Genomic DNA, 25,670 nt, shown 5'->3' with positions numbered 1-25,670 from the left:
GGCGCGCTCTTGTGCGAATCAGGTTGCCTTTAAGTGAGTGCGTGCGGAACCCGACGAGCGCTTCCTTCCTCAGTCGGGGGGAAGAGAAGCTTCAGAATGTCTTTGAGAAACCTGCTGGCGTCGTATCTATTATTTTGGCCTGTTCTCTGCCTGGTCCCTGGTGAGTTGAATTACTTTCACTTCTTCATTGACATTTTCACGCTGGGTTCCATCTCCGCGGTGCGTTTGGTTGCGTTGCAGTCGGGCAGCTCCCAAAGCCGCGCATCACTCGCCTGGATGCGACCGGTGCGAAACGAGCGCTGCTGGTGAGCTGGCTGGTTAACCACAGCAGCGTGATGGGCGACACTTATGAGCTCCAGATCAGCCGTGCTAACAACCACACCATCGTTTATGATGTGAGTCTGGAAAGAATTACTCTTCAGATCTTTTTCCTAGTACTTCAACACAGATCTTTTAGGGTTCCCAGTACTCGCACCTCAACACGATGAAAGCTCAAATGTTGTGTGACTCTTTGTTGAACCAGAGAAATATTAGCGTTTTGAATTTGGGTCAACACTCGTGGACGTGGACCTCTGATCTGCCTCTGGAGTGTGCCGACCACTCAGTCAGGATACGACGCCTCTATAATCGCAGCGTCCCGAGTCCCTGGAGTAACTGGGAAACCAACTCTGGTGAGCTGATGCTACTGAGACTAACCGGAAAATGAAATCATCTACTAAAAAAAGAAGGAACTATTTTTTTGTTGCTTGCTCATTATTGATCTTTCGCCTCATATGTTGCTGTGCGCTTTGCACGCACACCTTAGTGAAAGCTGCTCTGTGACCTGTAGGAGCTGAGCCTACAGACAAGACGATGATGTTTCCTGTCCAGTTGATATTGAGAGAAGGCGACAGCCCCGTGTTCTGCTGTGTTCCACCTCGAGGAGACCGTATCACAGCCATGACCTTGAATGACGAAAAACACCCTTTGCTCGATGTCGGAGCCGCGGTCACGGCCATTTCTGTAAAAAACCTGACCATCCCCACAAAATTAATCAAATCTATTAGACTCGGCTGCATCAAAGAGAACGGCCAGAGCTGGGTGGACTGGAAATTTATCAGTTGTAGGTTTGAATTCTTTCTTCCATTTCTTTAATATAAAACATACAGACGTGGATTTATAGATTTAGAAACACTTGTGTTGCATGCGTGCTGCAGTTCCTTCCCAGAAACCCAGAAATCTCAGCTGCGTGACCACAGACTTGACAACTGTCACCTGCAGCTGGGCCTCGGGCAGAAAACGGGACCCGAAGGACCGCAACAACCAGACAAACACACTCCACATCCAGTGAGCCCACAGATAGACACAAATGTGTGATGTATATGCTGTAAAACAGGCTTTCACTGATCTAATTTCGGTTTCTCTTCCCCTCCCCTTTACTCACAGAAGTGTTACAAGCATAAGTGACATTAAGCTCTCGGCTTCGTTGCTTCTTCTTTTTCATTCACAGGAATTCGGGCCTGAGTCCCGTCGCCTGCCAGCAGTCCTCGTGCACCTTCCAGGCGCTTCCGCGCTTGGAAGAATACAATATCAGCGTGGTGGTAAAAGATCAGCTGGGCGAGGAAACGGCAAACTACTGCTTCAACATTAGAGACAGAGGTCAGAGGTCATTCAATGTCAGACTGCAGATGTGTTGCGCAACATGTTTTTGTGTGTTTTGGAAGGCTGTGCGCTGCGACACGCACGATCGAATGCACTTTTATCTGGTTTGTTGTCAGTGGTTCCTGTTGCGAAGTGGTGCGGGGTCGTTCTTGGAGTGACAACAACCAACCTGTCCTTGATCATCCAGGGGAACCTGACCCTGGACACCCTCCTCTGCCAGGTCACCACAGATCCAGGCAGCAGCTCTGAGGTCAGCTCAGCCACGTCTGGTCCTGCTGAAGTTCTGAAAGTGGAAACTGTTCTTCACCCTCTGTCTTTGTGTCTCCAACAGCTGAGCTGTGATCGCTTCAGTCGGATCTGCGAAGTCAAGCTGAAACATCTGAGTCCCGGCAGCCAGTACGCCGTCAGGGGACGCTGCTCTATCACGGGGGGGCTGTGGGGACCTTGGACAAAGTCCTTGTCCTTCAAAACTTGTGAGTCTACCTGCACAATACTGGTGGAATTGTGCTGAAATAAGCATTTTAATGATTCACACGGACATCTCCTCAGTCATTTGACCTTTGTGCAGTGGTTTAAAGTTCAGACATCGGTCTTCATGTGCTTCCCTCAGACCCACTGGTGACTCTGGACGTGTGGAGGAGAATAAAGCAGCTCTCTGACCCGCACAGCCGGCAGATCACACTGCTCTGGGTGCCAGTAAACAAACCTGTTCTCCGTAAAAGCTTGTGCTGTCGTGCCCTCGCCCTATCAGCTAATGACGCCTTTGTTTCCAGCACGTTTCCAGCTCTGCTCCCCACTCGCTCATCCGAGGTTATTGGGTCGAGTGGTCACAGGACGGCAAACATTGGAGCAGGTGGAGGACCGATAAAGAGACCCGGGCAGAGTTCTCCATCGGCCCAGGACGGTGTGACATCACTGCTGCTGCTGTTCTCCACATGGGCTCCAACATCTCCGCTCACATTACCATCCCGCCCGATGGAGGCGGAGGTGAGCACCAGACGTCGGCCGGACTGATCTGATGGATTTCTAAGCTTTCGGATGATTATTGTAGAGCTCATACTCCTGCCTCTGCACAGAATCCCCCCCAGCTTTGAAGCGACTGCACGGTACCGCCTCTGCAGCCTTTAACCTGTCCTGGGAGAAACAGGAAACTGCCACTTGTGGTTACACTGTGGAGTGGTGCAGTCGGGAGCCCAGGGGCCCTTGTGCCCTGCAGTGGGTGAAGGTGCCAGCAGGAAGCAACACGCTGTCCCTACCGGCGGGTACGTGTTCCCGAGGATCCAGTCACAGTAAAGTTACGCTTCCTGGCTTATGAGGTTCTGCTTTACAGAAAACTTCAAATCTGGCTGCAGATTTACGTTTAATATTTACGGATGCTCAGCAAATGGACACGAGTTACTGGAGATACAGACTGGCTACACGAAAGAGCTTCGTGAGTGTTGAAGCAGATGGTTCACGCTTCTCGATGCTTCTGCTCTGGAAAATCTGTCTGTTTTCCCCAAAACTCCGACTCAGAATCTGTAGCGGCTCCAAGCCTGGTCAACTTTACAAGCGAGTCCTCATCGGTGACCCTGGAGTGGCGTTACGACGAGGACGACCGGGACCATCCGGCATTCATCACCGGTTACTTAGTTACGGTGCAGGAAGCGCAGCAGGACACGCTGGCAGGTGGTGCGAGTGCAAAGGTCGCAGTTTGGTCACTGGGCGCTCCGACACCGGCGTCGTGTTAGAATAAAGCTCTGCCCTTCACCAGACCTGCTCAGCGTGTCAGTGTCGGACCCCCGGAGGAAGGCCATCACCATCGACGGCCTGCAGCACAACCGAGAGTACGTGTTCTCGCTGAGTGCTCTCACCAGGCAGGGGCCCGGACAGGCGACCAGCATCAGCATCAGGACCAAACCCGACTGTGAGCTCCACGACCGTCACGGGCGCAGTCGCGGTCGCGGTGTCGGAGCAGGCGGCCTGAACACTCTCCTCCTCTCCTCTCTGACAGACTCCGCCCACTTGGTCCAGATACTCGCGCCCATCTTGCTGCTGCTGGTCTGCGCCGCTCTGCTGTGGCCCCGGAGGAAAGTGTGAGTCCTTACTGACCCCAGTCCCCCCCCCAGAACCACCACCAGGTGAGCCTCACTCGTGCTTGTGTTTCGTCTCGCCACCAGAGTGAAGACTGCCCTAGTCAGCATATTCGTGTATCCTGCCGGTATGGACATCAGAGCTCCGGACGTGGACAGCTTCCCCCAGGAGGTACGGACGCTTTGCTGCATCCTGTCTGATCACCCTGAAGGAATTAGGTTCATTTCTCACTTCATTCCTGTTCCGAAGTGGCATTTTGTGTAGATTATAAATTAACCTTTATTAGCGGCAGACAATGAGAGGTTACATTTGTCTTCCTGCTTTCATTTGTGGGTGGTTTTTTTATTGAGCTGTTTTATTACACGGCCTTTTTTGCAGCAAATCACAGGACGCGTTTGTCTTTTCTGTCGGCTCGTTTGACCAGATGGCGAAGAAGCTGCAGTCTCGGGTGGTGGAGGAGTGCAAAGAGAGTTACATCGAGATCCTGAGCACCGGACCTCGTCTCGATGACGCCGCTGAGACCGACGCGCTGACCTCTCTCGCTTTCCGGGCCTCTCCCTCCGAGGCGTCCCTCGCCCATATTCCCATCCAGGTAGACTACCGTCCGCAGCTGCCCCTCCGGCCAGTGATGGGCGCCAGCAGTGGCTATGTTTCCCAATAGAAAGATTTGTCTGGGGTCAGGGAAGCGAAACCCGATGCTGCGAGTCCAGTAACAGCCCAAGAAGCCTCGTTCTGACGTGCACGTGCGTGACTATACAACAGACGTGCACGACTGAATAGAAAAAGACAAAAAACCTTTTAAATTACTTCTGTTTTCCAACTCTAAAAACACAAGAGGCGGTTCCTGTAACCACCTACATATGCTTCCAAAGCCATTAAAGGTTCGTGCGTATCGATATGTGAAATATAGATTTTAAATTTAAATAAACTGACGTGTGACTTGGCGCATTTTCTCGAATTCCTTTTAAAAGCGGCGTTGCTCAGAAACCTGAATAAGCATCGCTTCCTTGAGACTATCAGGGACCTTTGGAATCCGTAAACCGCTCAGCACGGAGGACGTTTCAGTCTGGGCACCAACGAGATGACGACAGCCGAACATTTCAGCGTCACCTTGTTGTGCTGCTCGTTTCTGGTCTTTGCTGATACCAACCAGGGAAAACGCCCACATTCTCATGGCGACGTGATGCTCAACCATCAAATGTTGAAGCAACAGAAAGTTCCCCCCCTGCTGGGATGTGTCATCAGGCCTGATGAGGGGAACAGGATCAACACGGGACCAACCAGACGTCTTATAAAAGCTTTTATTATCTACAGTAACAGATCAAACAGTAGAGACGACACCCCGGTTGAGGTAAACCCAAGTGATCCCAAATCATTCATCTTTAAGTGAACTTAAATCGGACGTTAAAGAACATTTAACAGCACAACTGTTCAGCAGCAGCAGCGATGAGCCTTTAAAGAACCTGCAACACAGATGTGCCGAGTAAAATCACAGCTCGACGGTCACTGGCAAGGCCTCGTCGCCATGGCGCAGGCCAACAGCATCCATACAACAAGCAGCCTCTTCTGACCCACCATTGACCCTTTTTCACATTGTGGACACTTGAGTCCTTCGGGCGAGACGGGGAAAATAAATAAATCAGGCAAAGCGGATCCGTTAGAGGGATCTTTGTCTGTAGCTCAACGCTAAGGTCTCTGCCCGGGAGCAACGTCTGCCCACGTGCGCGTTTGAACCATCACAAAGCGCAGGAGCCGGTCTTCACACAGAAGCCCGCTGATGTCCTCTCCCTCGCGTCTTCCTTTTCTTTCTGAAGGAAAAACAATTCAGATCGGAATGCCGAACTCTCAAGACTGCTATAATTCACCATTTCATCTGCCAAGAGACAGGAAAAAGAAGAAGTCCCAGCTGGCAGGAAGACTGCATCAACAAAATCCAGCCGCGTCTGGTGACAAACAAGTGGCGCCTGTTTACCGTTTGGGTGGCGACACCATGCACTTCCAGAGGACAGCGTAGAGAGCGAGCAAAAAGATGATGAACACTGTTGCAGCGATTGCACCTAAACACACACACACACACACACACACACACACACACACACACACACACACACACACAGAGTTTAGCACCTTTAAACATCCCATGTCCATCCTGCATTACTGGGGCATTGGAGGTCTAACACACCTGTCAAAAAGGGTGAACCCCCCCCCCCCCCCCCCAACAGATTAACAGACCATTACATGCCACGTGCGCTTTAGGGTTGAACCCAGAGGCAACTGTGCACCATCAGTTCCACATGATACATCAATATTTACAGAATGTCTGGAAGCTGCAGCACATGAAGAGGAGCAGATATTACAGCAGCACTGCAGCAAAACCTAATGCAGCCAAGGAATGTGACCACAAGCAATGCGCTCCATATGATAAGAAGCCTAAAAAGGTGAAACAGGCGGTCCAAGGTCAGATTTACCAGGAACGATCCCACTGCTGGGTCCAGAGTCATCTGTCCACGAAGGCTGTGTGGCAGCTGCACCTGAATCTAAACAGGGGGGTAAAACACAAGTTCAACACCCTGCCTGGGTGTGTGTGCGCATTCTTCCATGTCTATTTATTTGAAGGCAACCACATTTTCCTGCGTGTGTACTTTATTGGATGGTGCTGCAGGTTTGGCTGCAGGTTATTTTAACAGGACACATCATACGGAATGGAATTAAGGTGGATCCACTAGTTTCAGTTCAAGTAAAAATAGCTGGAACACCTGTACATTCTCTGTTTAAATTAATCACGTGTGCAAAGGTGTGCCGAGAAAATGCTAAACTCACCATTTCGTGGTGGGAGCGTGTGTAAAACCTGCAGCGTGAACACATCTGGGTCAACCATCTGAAAGTGCAGCAAAACATTGCTTGTTTGTCCTGAATCTGAAAAGTAGAGCACTGGGCACTGACAGCGGGTCCGGTCAGCGTGTGCCGACTTGTTATCTGCGGGTTAATATTTGTCATTTCGGACGGGAAAGGGAAAACTGGAGAAGGAAAAAGTACAGAAGAGATGAGGAAATAGGGGGTGCTGGCGTGTTCAAGTCATGCAGGGGAGGGAAACCAGTCAGGAGGTCCAGAAATGTGGTGGGAAAGGGGGATCGCGTACAGAAATGAACAAAGACAAGGAAAAATCACAATAAAAGACAACACATGGAAGCCCAGACACTTGTGGCTTCCGGTCTGTTGGAACTTAAAAGGATGGTAACTTACGGCTGCTGGTACACAGGCAAACCAAGCAGTTGGAAACTCTCGGAGGAGCCAGCTAAAAGTGCAGTTTTGGACCAGGCGTCGCCTCCCCTGGTGCTGGTCTTGGAGTCGTTTGCGTTATTTAGCGCAGATTGCGACGCTCTTGTTGTTCACCTCTGTCCACATTTTCAGCCACTTCAGCTCTTCCCATATCAACAGCGCGTGGAACCAGGCGCGCCTCCCGTGCTGCCTTCACGAGATTCTGTTCACCTCGGTCCGAAGTGAAAACACTCTCCTTGGCAGCTCTCAAAAATGACACATACATACACAAATACACGATATGCTTCCTTTAATCTGAACACAGACTGACTGAGGTCTGATTGACCGTTTTATTAAAAGCTTTTCTGATAAATAAAAGCGCTACTACGCGCTATTTCTTCTGAAGGGGGGAGCATAAACGCATCAGCAACCAGCTGGTCAGGTGACCATTTGGTGCGTTAAGTGTCGAGAGGATATTTCCCCAATTAACTCACATTACGCTTCAACAAAATGTTTTTTTTTAAAAAAAAAAGAAAAAAAAGAAACTCCTTTAAGATAAATAACCCAGGGTTCTGCTGTGTCTCGATGATGACCATCCTTAACATTGGAGGCATAAAATCCATCCAAACGGAGAAAAACGTGTAAAAGTCCGACTCGCTGTGGATGGAAGCGAAGATCCTTAAAAGCAGAAACGATCGGACACATTTGGGTAATAAACTCAACAATCTGTGGGCAGATGCCATTTTAATGTCATTTACGAGAAACGGTTCGATTTATTCTCTGTAGTGGAGAGATACACCAAAAAGTCTGTAGAGTTATTGCACAAAGATTTACACTGTAAAAGCATCAAGAGCGAGTCAGAACGCGCACGCACGCCAACAGTATTAACATATAAGCACTCAACATCATTGTGGCCTGCAGATGTCGTGTGTCGGTCGCGCACACATGCAGACAGAGTGCGCACACTTTTAAAACACACGAAGGCATCTTTTTGTTCAACTAAATCAGCAGTTCCAGAAAAGTGACCCAATCATGCTCAATGCAAAGATTTGGGTAGAAGCGGAGTGTCTCAAAACAAAGGGTTGCGTAATTCACCTGAATCTGTTGTTTCCATTTCAAGCGCTACACGCATTTCAAGGTTAGCTTGATTATGGTGGCGATAAGAAATCACGTCAGTCACAAAAATGGGGGAGGGCACAAGCCCTGGGCTGCAGAGAACTTGGATTTTTTTTAAATTCTGAAAGTGAAAACAGTGGCTACGAGTCGAGCGGAAAACGAACCCGCAAGAACAAAACGTGAAACAAGAACTTAGAGGGAATGTTGGTGTTTAAAAATAAGAAGCATTAAAGTCCTTCAACTGGGTCCAGTTCAGGGAATATCTTTGAAAACCACATTGACATTATTTTAATCGCCTGCTCGATGGCTTGAATCGAAGTTTAGGTACCTCGACGGTGACCCTGTAACAATAAAGCAGATATACGGCGCCATCTAGTGGACAGAGAGGGTTAAAACCAGAGGGGGGTAAATAAACTGTATATTCACTTAGATTTTGAAACCGTCAATTTCCTTGGAGCAGAATCACTATTGTTAATACTCTTTGACAACAAAAGAACATTTGAATTAATCAGAAAACACATTAAATAATCTTGTTGCTTCAACAGGACGTCACCAATATACAATGTCAAATATGTCTTCAGCTGGTATTCAAACACCGCACAGATGTTTACACTTGTAAAGCATAAAAAGAATACAAATATCACTTCTACCCCTGAACAACCCCATCACTCTTTTAGCCCCCCCCCCCAATCAACCACACTCTGACGAGGCCACACATCGATGCCCTGCCTCTTCCGGGGAACACCTTCTGTCCACTGGGTCAACCACTGGAGGCATGATGGGAGTTGTAGGCAAAGCAGAAAGGCATAGAGAGGCGTGTCCACGAGGACCAGGCAGTGGCATCACATGATTTCGCAGCAGGAGTTCTGTTTCCGTGCCTGCGGGTTTACACACAGGCATTCAGCCAGACGGTTCAGCGAGCTCGGGCCCAGTGTTGACATTTCTGCCGCCTACTCACGGTCTTGTAGAAGGCCTTGGACTGGTTCCCCAGATGTTCTGACTTTGCCACGAGGTCGTCCAGTTTTTCTCCCCTGTCTAAAAGACTTTCCATGGTGTTGTGCTACGGAAACAGAAAGATGTGTGCCGTGTTCACACGGACCTTCCTTTCAATGTGCAAACACTGGTTGTTAATATGACCGGGAGCGATTCGTGAAAACATTCTACCAAAATAATCTTGGTCTCATCCAGCTCGGCCTGCACTTTGGTCATTGCATCTGCTTCTCTGGGGTTCTGGAGGAAAACACACAAACAACATGCTATTAGCAAAGCTGTTGGTCGGAAAACAGAAAAAGATCAACCAGATTCCACATTCATCCTTTGGTTTATATCGTTACGCCGTTACTACGGGTTACGCAGAAAAACAAATCTAAGATGCCAAAACTGTCTGGTGTCTAACTTTTGTAGTCTTTGTCACTTTTGAGGTTTTTATTCACAGGCTCACATGTACCAAAGGCAGGGAGGTGTTTACCATTACTTATAGGCCTCTCGTAAGATGTCAACCTGCTCAGAAAAAAACACAACTAACTACAATTTATGCTTCTTTTATATCGTGTCTTACAGCTAATGTGCAGCAGTTGCTTTTTCTTTTTGTGAAACAAACCTAAATGACCTTTCCAGACAGGTGGATCTTTAATGTGAAAACCAGAGCTCCGTACACGGTGAAATCTTACCTGGTATTTAGCGAGGTGAATGTCCAAGGCTTTGTAATTGATGCTTTCAGGATTACCAGAGGGCCAGTTTATACTGTCCACCTGCCTGGAGAATTCCTCTAACACCTACGACACATACAGAGGGATGAGGACCCTAATGTAAAGGGTGATGTGTATAAACGGACTTGCTGGGTGGGTGCATTGCTGCTCAGATGGAACAAGAGAATAAATCTCCTCTGGAAACTGATGTGTGTGAATCGCACCTTCTCTAGTAAAGAGAAACACACTCTCTGTGGGTACTCGGTGTCTGCAATGACCACAGCACTGAGGTTGTCGTTCCTGACATACACGTGACACAGGTACTCTGGAAAATGTAAAATTACAATATATAGACATTTATAGAGCCTTCAGTTGGAAACATTTTGTATTAGATTTATGTTATTAAAAAGGACACATTACGCAAAACTTACTTGCTTCAGTACATAGATGTGTGTATCCAGAGTTCCCCCCCCCCCCCCCCGTAAGTGTCAGGTTCTAAAACTTAATCAATGTTTAGTAAGCTGCTGGCGTAACAACGCCCTCGCACTGATCATCTCCTCCCTTACAACCACGGTTACCTGTGCAACTTAAGGAGCCGCCATTTTCTCATCCTCGCCTCACCCCCCCGGACCGCCGCACGCACAACCCGAAAACCGTGGTCACACAAACCCGTCCTCACCTCACAGTGCTCACAGTAGCTCATTAGCATTAGAGGGAAAGGCGGTAAAACCAGCCGTTCAGAGCAGGGCCACGAAACTGGTGCGTTAATGGTCCCACTGTCATTAATTCTTTGTTTTTTCCCACCAAAGCGCTTTACTATTATTTCACTTCAGCACCATGTTAATGTACAGCAAAGGAGAATAATATGTCCCCTTCAACAGCTGAGATCAGAACCATCACCGTTGGATATTTACCTTGTTCTTTGACGGAGGCACGGCTTCCCTGTGTTGACCGTTCAACAATCAAGGCACTGGTGAAGGTCATGAACTCTTGAACACTAACACAAAACACAAATGTTACTTTTGGCAGGTGACAGAGCCAAGTTAAATATTGCCATACTTTTCGCTGTCCAAACATGGAAAAACCTATAGACACACCTGGAGCGCTGGAAAAAACTGAAGGAGGAAAGGTCATAGGCCGCTTTGAGGAGGTTGGCTTTGGTGGCTCCTTTATAGATGACACAGAGGCTGTAGAGCTTCATGATGCTGCTGGATCAGTTACACTTCAGACTCAAGGAAAGGGAAATTTGACCTGCAGCAGACGTACACAACCGACACATTTACAAGTAGAAAAAGAAATATTTCAACAAGAACTCGCCATCTTTATATCTACCATCTATCTCAGTGAGGAGACGGTATCAACTACTGCTCAACTGCAACAAAACGTGGAAAATGGCAGTGCAACATTTAAAAAGGCCACTCTAATGTAAATAAAAACAGCAGGATCGAGATCCTAAATTAAGCTCGCCGATAGCAAAGGAGACTAAAGAAGTGACTGTGATTGTTGTGTTTTAGCTGCTCAGTTCTGCTGTTAGTCAACAAATACGATTACTCAGCTCCGATGATCCAATTTAAAAGTGTGCATAAGCACAATCACATGAGCGCATTAAGACTCTCCTGTAGCCAGTTCAGCCAGCTAGCTAACGTCCTGGAACGGCGGAGAAAAAGTTGGTTTTTATAAACAGGTTAGCTAAAGTAGCCGCCTATTAGCCGCAGCATATGGATATCTATTCAAGGTACAAATGTGATTACAGCTGTCTTTACACACAGGATCAAAGTTATTAGCTGACAATGAGAAGGAAAATGCACACAAATGTAGGCCGGAGAAACTTGCATAACTACATTTCTAAAATCAAGCCAGGCATAAAACTAGCTACAGATGCTATTTAGAAGCATCAGGCCGCTGTTAGCTTACTTACCCAAAAAATCAGGGGTTAATGTTGGGTCGCAGGCAAATACAGGGATAAAGGCGCTATTCTATATAAACAAACACTGTTTAAAATGTATGCTCGACTCCCCCTGATCCTGTTACGGTGTAGAAAATGCTAGTCATGCCGTAATTTTCAACTACACTTGATAGTTCAGCAGCCAATCACCACGTCACAATCCACAAACGGTCCGACGTGATAATAGCTCCGGTGGAAACAAACCACTCGTTTCGTAGATCCGGATGATCCCTTCATTTACGTTGCGCTCTGCTGTTTTCGTAAAATATTTCTAAAAACGTATTTCACATCAGTCATTATTCTTAATCAGTCATCTATTCATCTAAGCTCTAACCATGGGGAATATAGAAAAATGATTCCAGCCCCCTCAGAGGCAACTATACACACTATTTCCTTCCATCAGGTCCACCCGACTGTCTCCCGAGTCCTGTATTTCCCAGGAAACAGCCTGACAGCTACTGTAAAAGTATGTCTTCCTATCTCCAACACTGGAGTTCCATCTTGACCGCACTCATCTATTTACAGACTTGTCTCCCACCCACAGTCTTCTCACCAGGAAGCCACACACAGGCAGATGTGGTGTGTTAAGAGGAAAGACCGACATCATGACCGAAGGGTAAGATGTCCTGCTCCCAAGGGCTTTTAAACTGTGAAGAATAAGCAGTACAGCATTTAATAAACTCCCAGTTGCAATCCCAGAGAATACATGAGAACCAGTGTTAAAGGACTCAGCTTTATTTATTTATTTTTAAATGGTGCAAATAACGAAGACCTGTGAAAGCACACATTCATAAAGACTTAAAAGTTTTAGGGAAACGTTTTAAAAAAAGAAGAAGTCCGAAACATTTTTGCAAATCAACATTTTTAATATTTATAATATTTGTCAGTTTAATACCATCTAAATAATAAATGTGTAATAAATATGCATGATCAGTTATAATATAGCTACACACGCAAGCACGCACATACGCACTCAAAATCATTTCCTTAGAGTTGGATGCATATTCTCCACCAAATCAATCAGTCAGTCAGTCAGTCAGTCAGTCAGTCAGTTTGTCTGTCTGTCTGTCTGTATTATACTGTCTTCTATGATTACTGACTGAACCAGTTTAAATACATTCATTTGAAAAGGAAATTTAACAATATTTAACTTGTGTCTCGTCTTTAAGAAGAACTTTACAAACCAAAAATCCACCAAGAAAATCAGAGATCCCAGGGGCCAAATTAATTCTGGGGTTTTGGACTTTCTGGAAGACACGTTGTTGCATCCAGAGGCCCGTCTTTACCTTCCCCGTCCACCCTCCCTCCAACTTTTCTTTTTTCCCTTTGACAAATGTGGTGGGGGAAGGGAAAGCGGGGAGGAAGGGTGGGCGAACAGAGGCGGAGGGGCGACGTCAGCCCGCAGTGGGAAGGCTCAAAGCTCCGGTGAGGGAGAAGGAACAGACACCGGGAATGAGCGGCAGAAGCCGGACTGTGAAGACACAACAGAGAGCAGCTCTGCACGTCTGGCTGGAGGATCCACGCTGTGACCTGCTGTAAGTAGAAAACAAGCTAACAATGAACTGGAGGTGTCACAGATGCTTCTGAACTCCTGCTCTGTGTTGCTGTCTGACTTCTGTTCTTCCACTAATGAAACTACTGATCTGTTTATGGGGGTTTGGTGTTTGTGTTGGCATCAGAGTGTGGATTTAGCTGTTGTCTACATGGACGTGTTGATACCAACGCTGACACGCAGATGAAATGTTCTAACATTGTGCAAGTATGTGTTTGACGTGCACTCACTGGTGGCATTTTGACAGAGGAATCAACTGTACTGGAACCAACTATCTGAAATGATTTGTTCCTAACGTGGTCGTGCGGCTCTCCCACCACAAAGCTCTGTGTCCTTCAGATGGAGGGAGGAGAAGGATTTAGCGAGAGCCACCCACTGAGATGCCCTCAGCCCGAGCGGGGAAGTGATACCTCACCGTAGAGTAAACACGCAACCAGGAAAATGTTCCCTGTTTGTTCTAGCTGAAGGACAAACTCAAGTGAGATGATGGGAAGAGGGAATGCCCCTCCCGACATTCTGAAAGTGACCTTTTGAAAGGCGGCTGGAGGCGTGATGACAGTGAAGAACATTGTGCGCATGACTCTGCTTTTGGAGACCGGAGCGTCCGCGGATGAACGAGGAGTTTGTTCCTGGTGACAAACATTTGACGCGTCTGAGGGGAGATATGAGGTAAAACGTGCTGAGCCGCCTCCGCCACAGGAAACAAGAGAAAAGTCTGAGCGTCTTCAGCCTCTTCAGACACAAACGAGGCAGTTGGAGATGGGAGGAGCGGGAGGCCGTGTCGTTCCTGCCTTTGTGCAAGTGAAATGTGGGGGTCAAGCTTGGGGGGGGGGGTATCAAACGCTTTGGTGTCACTCCAGAGTCAGCTCAAAGACCGAGGTCCTGAGCGACGCTCACACTCAATAGGTTAGCCGCTCTCCTCCAGAATGACAGAGTGCAGTCGGGGCCAACATTGGCATGTCTTTGAGAGCCAAATGAGTGGGTGGGGATGAAGGGGGGGGGGGCGTCTTTGTGTGGCCTTTATTCAGCTGAGCCCCGCCAGATAAAGAAGGCCAACTCTTATTCAGACTTCTTGGAACATTCGCACACGGCCGCACACACTCTGGCCTGATACCTTTCTCCAGGGAAGTGACGCAATTCTAGGCTGGCACCTTTCACTCTCTGGGGCGGGGGGGGGGGGGGGGGGGGGGGGGGGGGGGGGGGGGGGGGGGGGGTCTGTGTGTCGGCACGGTGGGGGGAGATTTCTGCCGGTGAGGTCTCTCTTCAGTGTTGTCCACATTGTTTGGGTATGAGCGGAAACGCAGAGCCCCAGTGTGTGTTTGAAAGCGAGACGCCGGCTCGTCGTCACTCCCAACACGCAGGCTCAGCGCCACATTTAATATTGTTTAGCTCGATCCGCTTTGTGGGATCTCTCCAAACAAATCCGAGAGTAATTGTGGAGCCTTAAACATGTGTTGGTCTGCAGATCCCACTCGCTGGTAGAATTTACGAGGCAATTTTGCAAGGCTTTGTTTATGGATGTCTGCGAAAACACTGGCGCACATGTTTATTGTTACTTGACGAGAACAGTTTGGTTTGTTTTATAATATCTGGAAAGGCCGAAGACACGTCCCAGAAACCAGCAGAGGTTCAGACCTGCGCTCGCTCTCTGGGTTGCGTCGTGCGTGACTCATTCTTTGGCTATCTGTCCTCTGTTTGCACCAAGAACATGCCGAGAGGACAGCACACCTTCTGACGTGTGGTTTCCCGACTCCAGTGGGACGAGAGACCTCGGTGTTGATTTGTTCAAAATGAGCGATGATAAAAAAAAAAGGGGGCGTCGTCCCTGCAGGGTACGTTTGGTTCTATCTGGGACGCTGTTGTGGCATGAACTCGATTAAAACACCGAGAACGAAGGGCTGTAAAAGCAGCAAGACGGTGATGGAGGGGAGGGACGAAGGTGTGATGTTAACGCGGGGTTGACGTGTGTGTGTTCACTCGTCAGGCAAGACTGGTTGACTCTTACTTCACTTCCTTAATTCTTTCATTTCAGTGGGATATGTTTGGTCCTGCCTTTTCTCTGACAGCTTTCATGTTGCTTCATAACTCTTCAGGGGTTTCACGAACACTGATTGGACCCACGCAAGCGGTTGGTGTCCACATTGTGTTTCAGGTGGTTGCGCAGCCCAGAAAAAGCCTCCTTTGCGGTTCCTCCGGAGCGGTTTGAGGTTTCTGTTTCATGATCTGCAAATTAAGAGGAATGAGCGAGTGAAGTTGCTCATCACGTCCACACGGGTAAATCATCCGGAGATCGGTTCAAAGGCTCTGGTGCCTGGGCTAATCTCCCATTCACAGACCCCATCTGGGTCACCTTTGGCCTTTAATTGCTCAGCCGCCCACTTTTTAGGTTTCATTTTGCGCAGCCTTCAACGGCCAGCGCTCGTTACCTCAGCATCCTGGCACGCTCCCAGAGCCTTTGCTCACATTTCAGACCAATTACTGCTCAGCAGTAAATAACGGCCATCTGACTGACCCACATTCAGCATGTGGCGCAGCTACAGCACTGATCTGAGCCCTGAAACTGTTGCTGGGATCCCTCAGTAGAAGGTCAACAGGTGCTGTTCTACCTTTGAAGAGACCAAAATTCAGCAGCGTTCAGGAACAATGTGGCATGTTTGTTGGTGATGATGTCAGCGACAGTAGGTTTACAGTCCTGACAGCCTTTTTTACGTGTGTAAATGTTGCTAAAGCTCTTAGCTTGTCTTACTACATCAGCAGCCTGCAACCATCTGGAGAGAACTGGTGGGGAGCAGGATGTAGGAACAGTTCATATTTATTTATATGGCATCTGTTACAATCCAAACTGTCTGTAGCTTTACAGAAACACAGTGTGAGCCCCAAACAAACAACATGGGCAAAGAAAATCTCGATTTTAGCAGGACCAGGCTCATGGGACTGGGTAAAAAAGGGGAAGCCAGGGCGATGGGGCAACATCCACTTCCCCAAGGACAGAAAAACCATAAATACCACAATACGTCATAAATACATGAAGACGCAGCACAAAAACTGAGTGGGTCAGAGGTCAGCAGGTCTATAAACGTGTATTCAGATGATAATAGTATTGATGTACAGGGTCCAGTGTTTATGAGTTGTACAACAGGTCACCGTCACAAAATTAATATAGAATACATAGATATGCTATTTATAGTGGAGAATAACCTTTAGTAAGTTTAGGATAATGATATTTATATTAATATCAACAAAGTGCAACTATTGAAATTGAAATATTAATAAAATAATAGCACCCCCCCCCCCCAATAATTACTGTTACTATTATTGTTATTATTATATACACAGGTCATTTTTCCCATGCACGCCTGTGACTCACATGCACTATGACGTTTCCTGTTTGCTTCCTGTTTATTTCTGCCATTTCCTTCTTGGTGATAATGATTGGTCACGATTTTGGGCCTTTATCCTTCTGCACTCCCTGGGTCCAACCCTGAAGGGGATAATTACATGTCGACCTCGTTCTTCAGCTCAGAGTTCACGTAACCTCTCATTTAAAGCAACATCTTAGGGAGAGAATCAAACTTTTGTCTGGACGCGTTCCTGAGGAGCGTTACAACTGAGTGGGGCTGGAATAAACACGCCGCCGATAGGCATCGCCGCCGAGCCTGGCCACAACAATGCGGCGTGGAGACTGGAAACGCCATTCACGTGCAGACACAACTGGCAACGGCTGAACTGAACCGAACCCACGAGGGAAGTGTTTCAAATGGGCCCCGGCGCTCAGATGCCGTCACGCTTGCAACTTTTGTTATTGCGACCCGGCTCAGCTGGAGTCAGCGATGACTTCAGATGAATCAGCCGGTGAGATAACTCTGTGTCTGAAGTGTTCTGCCTGGAGCTGACTCAGATGCTATCGGGCAGCGCCTCAGCGGCACATCGCCCCGGAGATTTGCTGGGACAGTTAAGCATCATAAATGGAGGCTGCAGCAGAGGTTATGTGTAATCTAACCCCACACTTCCATCTCCTCCAGGGCATCAGAGGCCCTTTTCTCCGGATGAATAGATCTTTCTGGTACAATAGGACACCCAAATTGTTATATGGCAGAATTCAATCCAATTTATTTATAAAGCACAGGTTTAAATAAACCCAAAGGTTTCCGTAGTGTGAAGAAATTCATTCACTGACCTAAAAATACAACGATAATGTTTCACAATTCAAACAGGGCAGTTTTTTTGTGGCACAGTCCTGCTGGTGGTGTTGAGTCCTCTTTAAGTCCTTCAAACTCTCCTGGAACCGGTTCCCACATAGTTTCCTGTTTGCATCACGATGCAAGATCATGACATCAGGCCCCTTCCGAGGAACTCCGGGGCTCCCGTGAGACAGTGAAGCGGTAACCGCATCCTAACATGGAACGGCGCCGCAATCGTCTAATCTGTGTTAGAATGAGATTTTATTAACGAGACCGTTTTGATCCGCCCCGCTCCGCAGTAACAGCTGATCTGTGGGGAGACCCCCAAGGCTTCGCCAGGCCACCGAGGAAATCAGACCAAACGCAATGGCTGCTTATTCAGAGGTTTAACGACGCCAGCAGAAACGCTGGTACGTGTGTGATTTATGGCGGCCGCCTCGTGCAGCATCTGGAAGCGTTATTCATGGTTCACTGAGGCCCGAGGGCCAAGATGGTCTCTGTGACGTGCTGAAAGCTGCGCAGCCAGGCCGGATGATTTGTAGGAGAGGAAAATGGTCTTTGTTACTACTCTGTCCTGTTTTTCTTTCCACCCCCCCTCATTTAGTTTCTGTGTCTCTCCCTTGTGTGTAGGTGTGTGTTTCAACCCCGAACCATGGCTTAGAGGAGCTCTTTGGAGTGGCCCAAACCAGAGTCAGAGAGGATAACATCAGCACCACATCTGGAGCTGTCAGGGAACCGACGGCACCTTTGTCTTTGTAAGGAAAGGAATCTGAACCCCCCCCTCAATCCACTTCGCTCTCAGCCGGAGCCACGTTGGGTTGTTACTTTAGTTTTCAATCACCATTCGTTGCCCCGTCAACCATCTCAACATGTGTCGTGTTATTGTAACATGTCGCTCCATGCTCTGGACTCTGCTCAGCATCGTAGTGGCTTTTGCTGAGCTCATCGCGTTTATGAGCCCTGATTGGTTGATGGGGTTCCCTCGCTCAGACTCCAACGCGGGCGGAGCTGGTGTGGACTCCAGAGAATACAGGCCGTCTCTCGGCCTGTACAGCCGCTGCCTTCGCATAGGCTCCCGGGGAGTCGGGGTGAGCTGCGGGCCCTACGCTGGCGCCTTTGGAGAGGTCGCCAGTGGCTTCTGGCAGGCGGCCATGTTGTTCCTGGCTGCAGGGACATTCGTGCTGGGAGGAGTGGCCTTCATCTCCATCTTTAGCCTCTGCTTCCAAAGCATCCTAAAGAAGAGCTTATTCAATATCTGTGGACTGCTGCAGGCGATCGCAGGTAAGACAACTGACAGAGGTTTGTGTGTGTGTGTGTGTGGGGGGGGGGGGGGGGGGGGGGGGGGGGGATGATTGTTGATTGTTCAGCATTTTCTGGGATCCCATCTGACACCATGGCCAGTTATTGTTTCTGGAGTCGTCTAATAAATCATTTTTCTTTTAAATAGTTGGATAACAAAGACAAAATGACATCATCCCGCGATCAGTCCTTGAGTTGATTCATTCGGTTGGCAAGCAGAAGTTTCCCAAACCAATTTTCAAATGAACAGAACCTTCAGAAGAAAGCCTGAATCAGCAGTGTGCTAGAAACCAGCATCAAACAGATTCTTTGTTTTCTAGCAGCCAAATCTTTAAAAAAAAAAACCATGATGATTATAATAGAACCTTAATCACAAAACCTTAATTACATCTTCCGTTTGATCCTTTTTGTTGCTGTATCTGAGACGTATGTGTAAACGTAGTATGATGTGCTATCGGAACTATGCTGCGTTTAACCTCAGGCTCTCTGGGGCGAACAAATAAACATGTTTCTCTTAATCAGTGGCACGAAAGAGCAGATCAGACGGGGCCGTTCCTCTCCACACAAATCAAACGCTTGTCAAATAGATGTGTTTTCCACCGGCGTTGCGTCACCGCGTTCCAGCTGCACTGTTTGTTCTCTCGCTCCAGATGTTTACACGTCCGTGACTAAACCTCTGGGCTCATCCTGCTCTCCTCCCTCCAGGGCTGCTGCTGATGGTGGGCCTCATGTTGTACCCGGCCGGCTGGGGTTCGGAGAAGGTGCGCAGTTACTGCGGGCCCGAGGCGTCGCCCTTCAGGCCCGCCCTGTGCTCTCTGGGCTGGGCCTTCTACGCAGCCATCGGAGGAACACTGGCGAGCTTCCTGTGTGCTGTCCTGTCCGCGCAGGCTGAGATCGCCACCTCCAGCGATAAGGTTCAGGAGGAAATCGAGGAGGGGAAGAGTCTGATCTGTGTGCTCTGAAACACGGATATCCATGCACTTCAGTGGACAGGTGTGGATGTTGGTCTGTTTCCCTGGAACCTAAAGAACTATACCTTTATTCTCATTCACTTATGACCAAGATGTTCATAGTTTTATATCAACTCTTGTTTTTGAACCACCGTTCAAAGTGGAAATGGTTAGAAAACTTGTTATAATGCAGAATTACAATGTTTTTACTGTCATTTTAGACAACTAAACCACTCTCAAATGTTTGTGGGGCTCTGATGCTTTCCACGATTAAGAGGGATAATGTGTTGCTGTAAACTTTAAATGTCCAGATGTTGCAAACCACAGCAGTTCCTCCTCTATAATGGTTCATTTCTCCTTTTTGGAGAATTTTGACGGATGTTTTCTTTGTCTGGTACATTTGGAGCACTCCAGATCAAGATCCCCTAATAGTCTCTTTTGCACTTGGTCTTTAAGTCTGTTCATGTTTATGCATATCTTGCCCCCCCCCCCCCCCCCCCCCCCCCACCCCAACAATGCTATATTAAGTGGCTGTAAACATGACATTTGTTTCTATGGAATGTGCAATAATTCAACTATAGTTTGTTGTGTGTAAATTGACTTGTTGGCTGCATCGGTACGTGTTTTGCATAGCGGCCTTTTTTCCAGCAGAAACACTGACACCTAGAGGAAGATGTTAGACATTGCAGAACAGAGGACGTTTTAGTTTACCAATAAAGGTTTTGGCGTTTTTGCAGTCGAATTAACCTTTGAATAAATGTATTTTCCCTTGGTTTAGGTATTTCTTAACTTGCTTTAGTTTAGAGCACGACTCAAAAGATTTGAATCCAAAGAAAACTGTAGAGTAAAGGAAATGTGCTTGATAGACTTTTTTTTTCAAACTTTATTTCATGTTAATACCATAAATATACAAAACTCAAAACTATTTCACATGCAACGAAGGCCGGACTGGAGTGCATTACGATTTCTTTTTACATGGAATTGATAATGGGGATCAAATTTCCAACTTTACATAATGTACAAGTGTCCCTTTGAGATGAGCGTCTCTCTTTTCTGATTGGATGAAACGTGGTCACAGGTCAACGACAGCCTCGTGTACGGACACGTTAGGTAATGCAGATCAGCTCGCCACATACATAAAGAGACGCACGGCTTCATCTCATCACTTCTTTTAAATTAGACGCAGAATTCCACCAAAAATGTGCAGCAGATTTTAGACATGAACAAGGGAGCAGCTCACAAATTCAAGGTTGTTGTTCAAATGTGATTCCATATGGACTTTTGGTAGAGTTCTCACAGCTTTACAGGACGTAAAATAACACTCGCACTAAAGCACTCCTGGCCGCAGACATCACGGAAACGCTTCGGCGTCCGGCGGATGCACGGACGCGCCGTTACGAAACACGACCCAGCCGAGCCGCCATGAGACCGACCACTTAAATTACACCATAAATAGTTAAAAAAAACCAAACCAGATAACGAAAAGTGCAATCGATCCGAAACAAAACCAAAGAAACAAAAAATCCAAAGTGGACACGTCGACCTTGGAGCTCGTCGTCTCGTGCACGTGAGCCGATACGAGGTGCTAAAACACACAAATGTAACCTGCTTAACCTCCCGGATCCTCGGGCAGCAGCCTGCAGGCTGTGCTGATAACACTGGTGGTTCTGGAGAGAAACCTTAGTCTTATTAACATCCAGGGGGGCAGAGCTTTAAACAGTCAGTCACTTCTTCCACTTCTCCCAGCAATAATTTCCTTTTAAAACAAATCCACTGGCTCTGACTCTTAGCAGCGTTACTTTTAGTGTAAAGGTCAGAAATGGGTTGAATACATACACGCCTACATACAGGAACCATAAACAATGCACACTTCTCATCTCCATCGGGTCATAAAATACTGGCTAAACCGCCTGAGGTAAAAACTGCTGACTCAGCGGTGCAACTTTACCAAAAGATCCAAACTGAAGGAATCTGCCAAACCGGAACATGCAGTAACTTTCGCTTCCCCGACGGGGGCAGAAGCACTCGAACGCCTCGTCCATGCGCGTCGCAGTCATGGGCAACTCAGCCGCCGCCACCTTCACTTACCCTGGGTCAGCGGGACGCTTCGCTTTATGGACCTCGGACTAGAAGCATCGGACACGCGTAGGATTGGGCCAAACTGACCTTTTACAGCGCCGCGACCCGGAGATCAGCACGTTCAGACGGGGGCGCCACCGTGTGAATGCAGAGCCCGATTACTCGGAAGGATGGAGAACGACACTAAAAAACCACCTAATCAGCGTCTGCTCTCGCGTCTCATGATGGTGTCCTGATCAGCCAGGTTGTGTTTGTCTTAGTCTGTTATCACCGTGACGACCGAAGATGGGCGATAAGACCTGATCTGTGGGGGGGGGGGGGGGGGATGGGGGGGTCCCAGCATGCCTCTGGGGGTGCGATCGGGGAATTCGTCTGACTGAAAAAGCAAACCGGAGCAACATAAAAACGGTTCGGTTCAAGCGAAGGTGGACAACTCTGGGCCGGACAGAGGAGAACCACCAGGCCAGAGTCGCCCACCTTCCGCTGTTGAGGACGCCCGTGCAGCACGTGTGCACGTGTGCCTCTCTAAGGTCTGAAGGTCCCACGGGCGGCGTTGGAGGCGGCGTTGGCGGCGGCGTTGGCGGCGGCGGTCTGAACGGTCTTGTTGGACATGACGCCAGTGGCGAACTCCTGCTGGGCCTTCTCGAAACTGGCGCCGGTGGTGCGATACAGCGCGTGCACCTGGGGGGAACAGAGGGAGAACCGGTCGTGCTTCTGGACCCACAGCGGTCGGTCGCCACGGCGACGCCTTACCTTTTTGAACATGATGAGCGAGCAGACGGAGAGGGCGGTGAAGAGCGCGGCGATCAGCAACATGATGATGCCCACGGGGATGCTGGTGTTCAGCCCGGTCAGCGCCGCGATCCAGCCACTGGCGACAGACGGAGACAGAGTGAGTCGGGCGGAGGGACGCGGCGCCGTGGCGCACGTGCACGGGTCGTAAGAGCATAAAAACAGTCACCACGTTCCCCAGCCGCTGATGCCGATGGTCTGCAGGACGTGAACGCCGAACTGACAGATGTAAACAAAGAAGAAGACGAAGAAGCGGAACGAGCTGTCGCTCCTGTAACGGCGGGAGGAGGCAGTGAGACCAACGCAGGAGAGAAAATAGTTCCGCAGGCGGCGGCCGCAGCTGACCTGAAAGCCCCGTACAGCGGTCTGTACCAGCAGACAAACGAGCAGGGGGTGAAGAGCAGGAACCAGAGCATGGCCAGGCCAAAGTCCACCCCGTGAGACGAGTCCACGCAGAACCAGGCCAGGCAGCCGAACATGTTCACGAAGAGCGTGCCGGCGTGAACTGAGGAGGGCAGAAGCCAGAGCTTTGGTGTCACACGACAACAACGACCTGTTCTCCCCACCTTCCCGTGGGTCCCGCTTACACATCCAAAGGTTGTACATGATCTTCACGGTCTTCTGGAACTCCACGGAAATGTCCACGGAGATGTCGTGGTAGAAGCACGGGCCAAACGGGAACTTCTCCGGCAGCGGAGGCCAGTTGTTCTTACGTCCTGCGTGAAGAAGAGAGGGAGTGATCGGCGAGGTCGAGGAGACACACGGCGACGGACGGAGGGACGGAGGGACGGGGGGACGGGGGGACGAAGGGACGGACCGACCTGCTGCTCCGTGGGACTGTAACTCTCTCTCCCGACGATCCAGCTCTGCTGCCTTTTTCTCCAACTCCTCCTGCCTCCTCAACAGCTCAGCCTGAGCGCGTACTTGGTCCTGGCACACACACACACACACACACACACACACACACACACACACACACACGTGAAACCCCACAGCTGAAGGACGTGAGGATAGCGGGTAAATTGAGGAAGGAGCGCACGACTCGCTGGGTTATTGACACCTGAAAAAGTGGCTGTTTGTGCTTTCTTTCATTTGTCTTCTTAAAACTACGACATCGACCTCGAGGACCTGCGACAGAGCCGTGGAAATAAAAGACATCACGTAAAAGACGGCACCTGATTCCGCTGCCGTCGGACCATCAGAGGAAGACGGAGACGTGAGTGTAGGAAAGGCGGGAGGAAGGGGGGAACCCTCGGAAAAATACCTGCGTCTGTAGCTGCGAGTACGCTGGTGGCTCCTCTGTAGGCTTCATGATGGCGGGTTGCGTGTTCTGGGAGGGGACGGGAGTAGAGTCGGGGGCATTTCCATGGGCCGCCTGTCACACACAAGCAAATTCTGTCAGTATTCTAAGACAACATTGGCCCAAATGTGTGATGAATGCCAGGTATGTTCTGTGGAACTGAGATGGTGGATGAGAGAATGAGGCGACAAACGGCCAACATGGTGGTCGTTCAACGGACCGTTCTGGCATCTGTGAAGGGGTTATATTCCTCCAGACCTCCAGGAGGGGCAGACCGGGTCACCTGTGTCACTGAAGGATCCTAAAGGAGAAGAAAATAACAGCAGCATAAACAGCTAATCAGCCAATAACTGGGATTTTATACTGACAGTGACATTCGATAAAAACACACGTTGTAATAAAAGATCCTTAAATAGGATTATGCATTTGCCTCAAAATGTCGGAGTTTTGGACCAAAAACTATTCAATAATGTTGAGACCCCGACGCTTGCTTCGTGTTGATCTATTAATAGTTAGTTATTCCTTATGTCTGCAGGTGCCTGCAAGTGTTTACTGCTTTGCTTTAGCCCGCTAATACTTGTCTTTGTTTCGCTGGCTGTTATTACACCATTAAAACCCATAGGCAACAAGTTTCTACGTGCGTTTTCTTTGGACACGCTTTACAACACGACTAAAAACGCAAAATCGTGAGGATCATTAGCTGGCTTCCAAAGAAACCCTCTAGCTAGCTGTCACCGTTAGCAGGGAGCTAGAATCTGCCTGGCCTCATTCAGATGGGCAGCGGACGCTAGCTCACAATGCTAAGCTAGCTACCTGAAAGGGATTGCTGAAGTCCGGATCTGCAAACGGGTTGCTGTCAAAATCCGACATCGTTCGGACGTTCTAGTAACAGGTTTTCTACTTGAAAGGGATCTGTTTTATTCCCCGAGGAAGGACCTGGTATCCTTAAACGACCGCCTCTCTGTGTGTCTGCTGTCTTATCTGCTCCCCTCTGATGGAGAACCCCTTGTTAGCCGGTTAGCCACTAGCACAAAAATGGCAGCAGAGGATGCGCGATGGGCAGCGGCGAGCTGACGTCACCGTTTCAGCACCGCGGACAGCACGAGCCCTGCAGGTAGCAACATCTGTCCACATCTGCAGATGTCCTCCAGGAGCTGCCACCAAAGCTGGAAGCGAGGAGTGTCCCCGGTAAATGAGGCTCCTGCAAACGTTGCTGGATATAAAGTGGGACCTTTTGAACCACAGAAGCTCTATTTTCTCTCTGAAATGCGCAGAAACGGTCAACATTGAGGTAGTTGTTAATTAAGTCTCTGAGTTTTATATCTCAGAGACTTGCCTATTTTTGCTTCTTTTACCACCACCTATTTTTATATGATAGTGGTTGAGGACACATGGAATTCTTAATCATTAGAATAATCGATACGTTTCTTAACTGGAGCATTAACTGGTGTGGATTTATGACCCGAAGCACCATTTCCCCCCTTTTACACACAGTTGGAGTAAGTTCCATGTTAGCGTTGAGTTTATTTTAGTATCCAGCTATAAAGGGGGAAAAAACAACACAAATGATTTAATATTTAAAGCATATGTTTTAATGATATCAGCAGATGCATCTCAGTGAAAGGTCAGGGTTATTGTTTGTGCTTGTAAAGTGTTTTAACCACAAGGAATTTAGATTAAATTTATCTGATTTTAAAGGTGAAATCCTGCTTATCGGTGCAGTGAGTGAAATATAAAGTTATTCGTATAAGATGTCCGGGAAAATCACCCCCACACACCCAAAAAAAGAAAATCTT

At 48.4% G+C, this 25,670-nt stretch overlaps 4 protein-coding genes across 8 annotated transcripts; 2 read left to right on the top strand and 2 right to left on the bottom strand.

The window, feature by feature from the left end:
• The first annotated feature begins 33 nt into the window (after positions 1-33).
• osmr (oncostatin M receptor) lies at positions 34-4,659 on the top strand. 4 transcript variants are annotated; one of them, XM_029829023.1, is made up of 17 exons: positions 34-160; positions 241-395; positions 524-671; positions 830-1,102; positions 1,197-1,326; positions 1,490-1,638; positions 1,758-1,891; positions 1,973-2,114; positions 2,252-2,331; positions 2,415-2,628; positions 2,718-2,903; positions 2,972-3,073; positions 3,157-3,312; positions 3,395-3,547; positions 3,635-3,716; positions 3,801-3,885; positions 4,139-4,659. In XM_029829023.1, the coding sequence occupies exons 1-17, from the start codon at positions 97-99 to the stop codon at positions 4,373-4,375; spliced, it is 2,490 nt and encodes an 829-aa protein (XP_029684883.1). In that variant the 5' UTR covers positions 34-96; the 3' UTR covers positions 4,376-4,659. The 4 variants fall into 4 exon arrangements, with proteins under 4 accessions (XP_029684883.1, XP_011614203.2, XP_029684882.1 ...); XM_011615901.2 differs by having other exon boundaries at positions 2,252-2,337; positions 3,157-3,309; XM_029829022.1 differs by having other exon boundaries at positions 2,252-2,337.
• A 342-nt stretch (positions 4,660-5,001) lies between these two features.
• ykt6 (YKT6 v-SNARE homolog (S. cerevisiae)) lies at positions 5,002-11,909 on the bottom strand. Its single transcript, XM_003975053.3, has 12 exons — positions 11,695-11,909; positions 10,874-11,027; positions 10,691-10,773; positions 10,001-10,101; positions 9,759-9,863; positions 9,253-9,318; positions 9,047-9,148; positions 6,958-8,966; positions 6,535-6,592; positions 6,183-6,251; positions 5,687-5,771; positions 5,002-5,522 (listed from the first exon to the last, which is right to left on the bottom strand). The coding sequence occupies exons 2-8, from the start codon at positions 10,975-10,977 to the stop codon at positions 8,931-8,933; spliced, it is 597 nt and encodes a 198-aa protein (XP_003975102.1). The 5' UTR covers positions 10,978-11,027; positions 11,695-11,909; the 3' UTR covers positions 5,002-5,522; positions 5,687-5,771; positions 6,183-6,251; positions 6,535-6,592; positions 6,958-8,930.
• An 860-nt stretch (positions 11,910-12,769) lies between these two features.
• LOC101075265 (LHFPL tetraspan subfamily member 2a protein-like) lies at positions 12,770-20,564 on the top strand. Of its 2 annotated transcripts, XM_011615907.2 has the most exons (4): positions 12,770-13,256; positions 17,754-17,864; positions 18,085-18,735; positions 19,459-20,564. In XM_011615907.2, the coding sequence occupies exons 3-4, from the start codon at positions 18,324-18,326 to the stop codon at positions 19,713-19,715; spliced, it is 669 nt and encodes a 222-aa protein (XP_011614209.1). In that variant the 5' UTR covers positions 12,770-13,256; positions 17,754-17,864; positions 18,085-18,323; the 3' UTR covers positions 19,716-20,564. The 2 variants fall into 2 exon arrangements, with proteins under 2 accessions (XP_011614209.1, XP_003975103.1); XM_003975054.3 differs by lacking the exon at positions 17,754-17,864.
• On the bottom strand, positions 20,563-24,916 carry LOC101078497 (secretory carrier-associated membrane protein 1-like). Its single transcript, XM_029829025.1, has 9 exons — positions 24,688-24,916; positions 24,095-24,175; positions 23,839-23,949; positions 23,396-23,504; positions 23,162-23,290; positions 22,920-23,079; positions 22,744-22,845; positions 22,536-22,653; positions 20,563-22,463 (listed from the first exon to the last, which is right to left on the bottom strand). The coding sequence occupies exons 1-9, from the start codon at positions 24,742-24,744 to the stop codon at positions 22,308-22,310; spliced, it is 1,023 nt and encodes a 340-aa protein (XP_029684885.1). The 5' UTR covers positions 24,745-24,916; the 3' UTR covers positions 20,563-22,307.
• Between the last annotated feature and the right edge of the window lie 754 nt (positions 24,917-25,670).

This window comes from Takifugu rubripes, chromosome 21, assembly GCF_901000725.2.
Source record: "Takifugu rubripes chromosome 21, fTakRub1.2, whole genome shotgun sequence".
In the NCBI taxonomy this organism is placed as follows: Eukaryota; Metazoa; Chordata; class Actinopteri; order Tetraodontiformes; family Tetraodontidae; genus Takifugu; species Takifugu rubripes.
The sequence above is the reverse complement of the archived record's forward strand: the minus strand, read 5'-3'. Positions and strand labels throughout refer to the sequence as shown.

Coding starts and splice junctions, on each gene's coding strand:
- osmr (XM_029829022.1), top strand. CDS start 97: ATGTCTTTGAGAAACCTGCTGGCGTCGTATCTATTATTTTGGCCTGTT. Junction 1,103..1,196: donor GGACTGGAAATTTATCAGTT/GTAGGTTTGAAT, acceptor TGCGTGCTGCAG/TTCCTTCCCAGAAACCCAGA. Junction 3,886..4,138: donor TGGACAGCTTCCCCCAGGAG/GTACGGACGCTT, acceptor TCGTTTGACCAG/ATGGCGAAGAAGCTGCAGTC.
- ykt6 (XM_003975053.3), bottom strand. CDS start 10,977: ATGAAGCTCTACAGCCTCTGTGTCATCTATAAAGGAGCCACCAAAGCC. Junction 9,864..10,000: donor GTTTCTCTTTACTAGAGAAG/GTGCGATTCACA, acceptor TATGTGTCGTAG/GTGTTAGAGGAATTCTCCAG. Junction 9,149..9,252: donor ATGAGACCAAGATTATTTTG/GTAGAATGTTTT, acceptor CTGTTTCCGTAG/CACAACACCATGGAAAGTCT.
- LOC101075265 (XM_003975054.3), top strand. CDS start 18,324: ATGTGTCGTGTTATTGTAACATGTCGCTCCATGCTCTGGACTCTGCTC. Junction 18,736..19,458: donor ACTGCTGCAGGCGATCGCAG/GTAAGACAACTG, acceptor TCCTCCCTCCAG/GGCTGCTGCTGATGGTGGGC.
- LOC101078497 (XM_029829025.1), bottom strand. CDS start 24,744: ATGTCGGATTTTGACAGCAACCCGTTTGCAGATCCGGACTTCAGCAAT. Junction 23,080..23,161: donor CATGTACAACCTTTGGATGT/GTAAGCGGGACC, acceptor TGCCCTCCTCAG/TTCACGCCGGCACGCTCTTC. Junction 22,654..22,743: donor ATCAGCGGCTGGGGAACGTG/GTGACTGTTTTT, acceptor GTCTGTCGCCAG/TGGCTGGATCGCGGCGCTGA.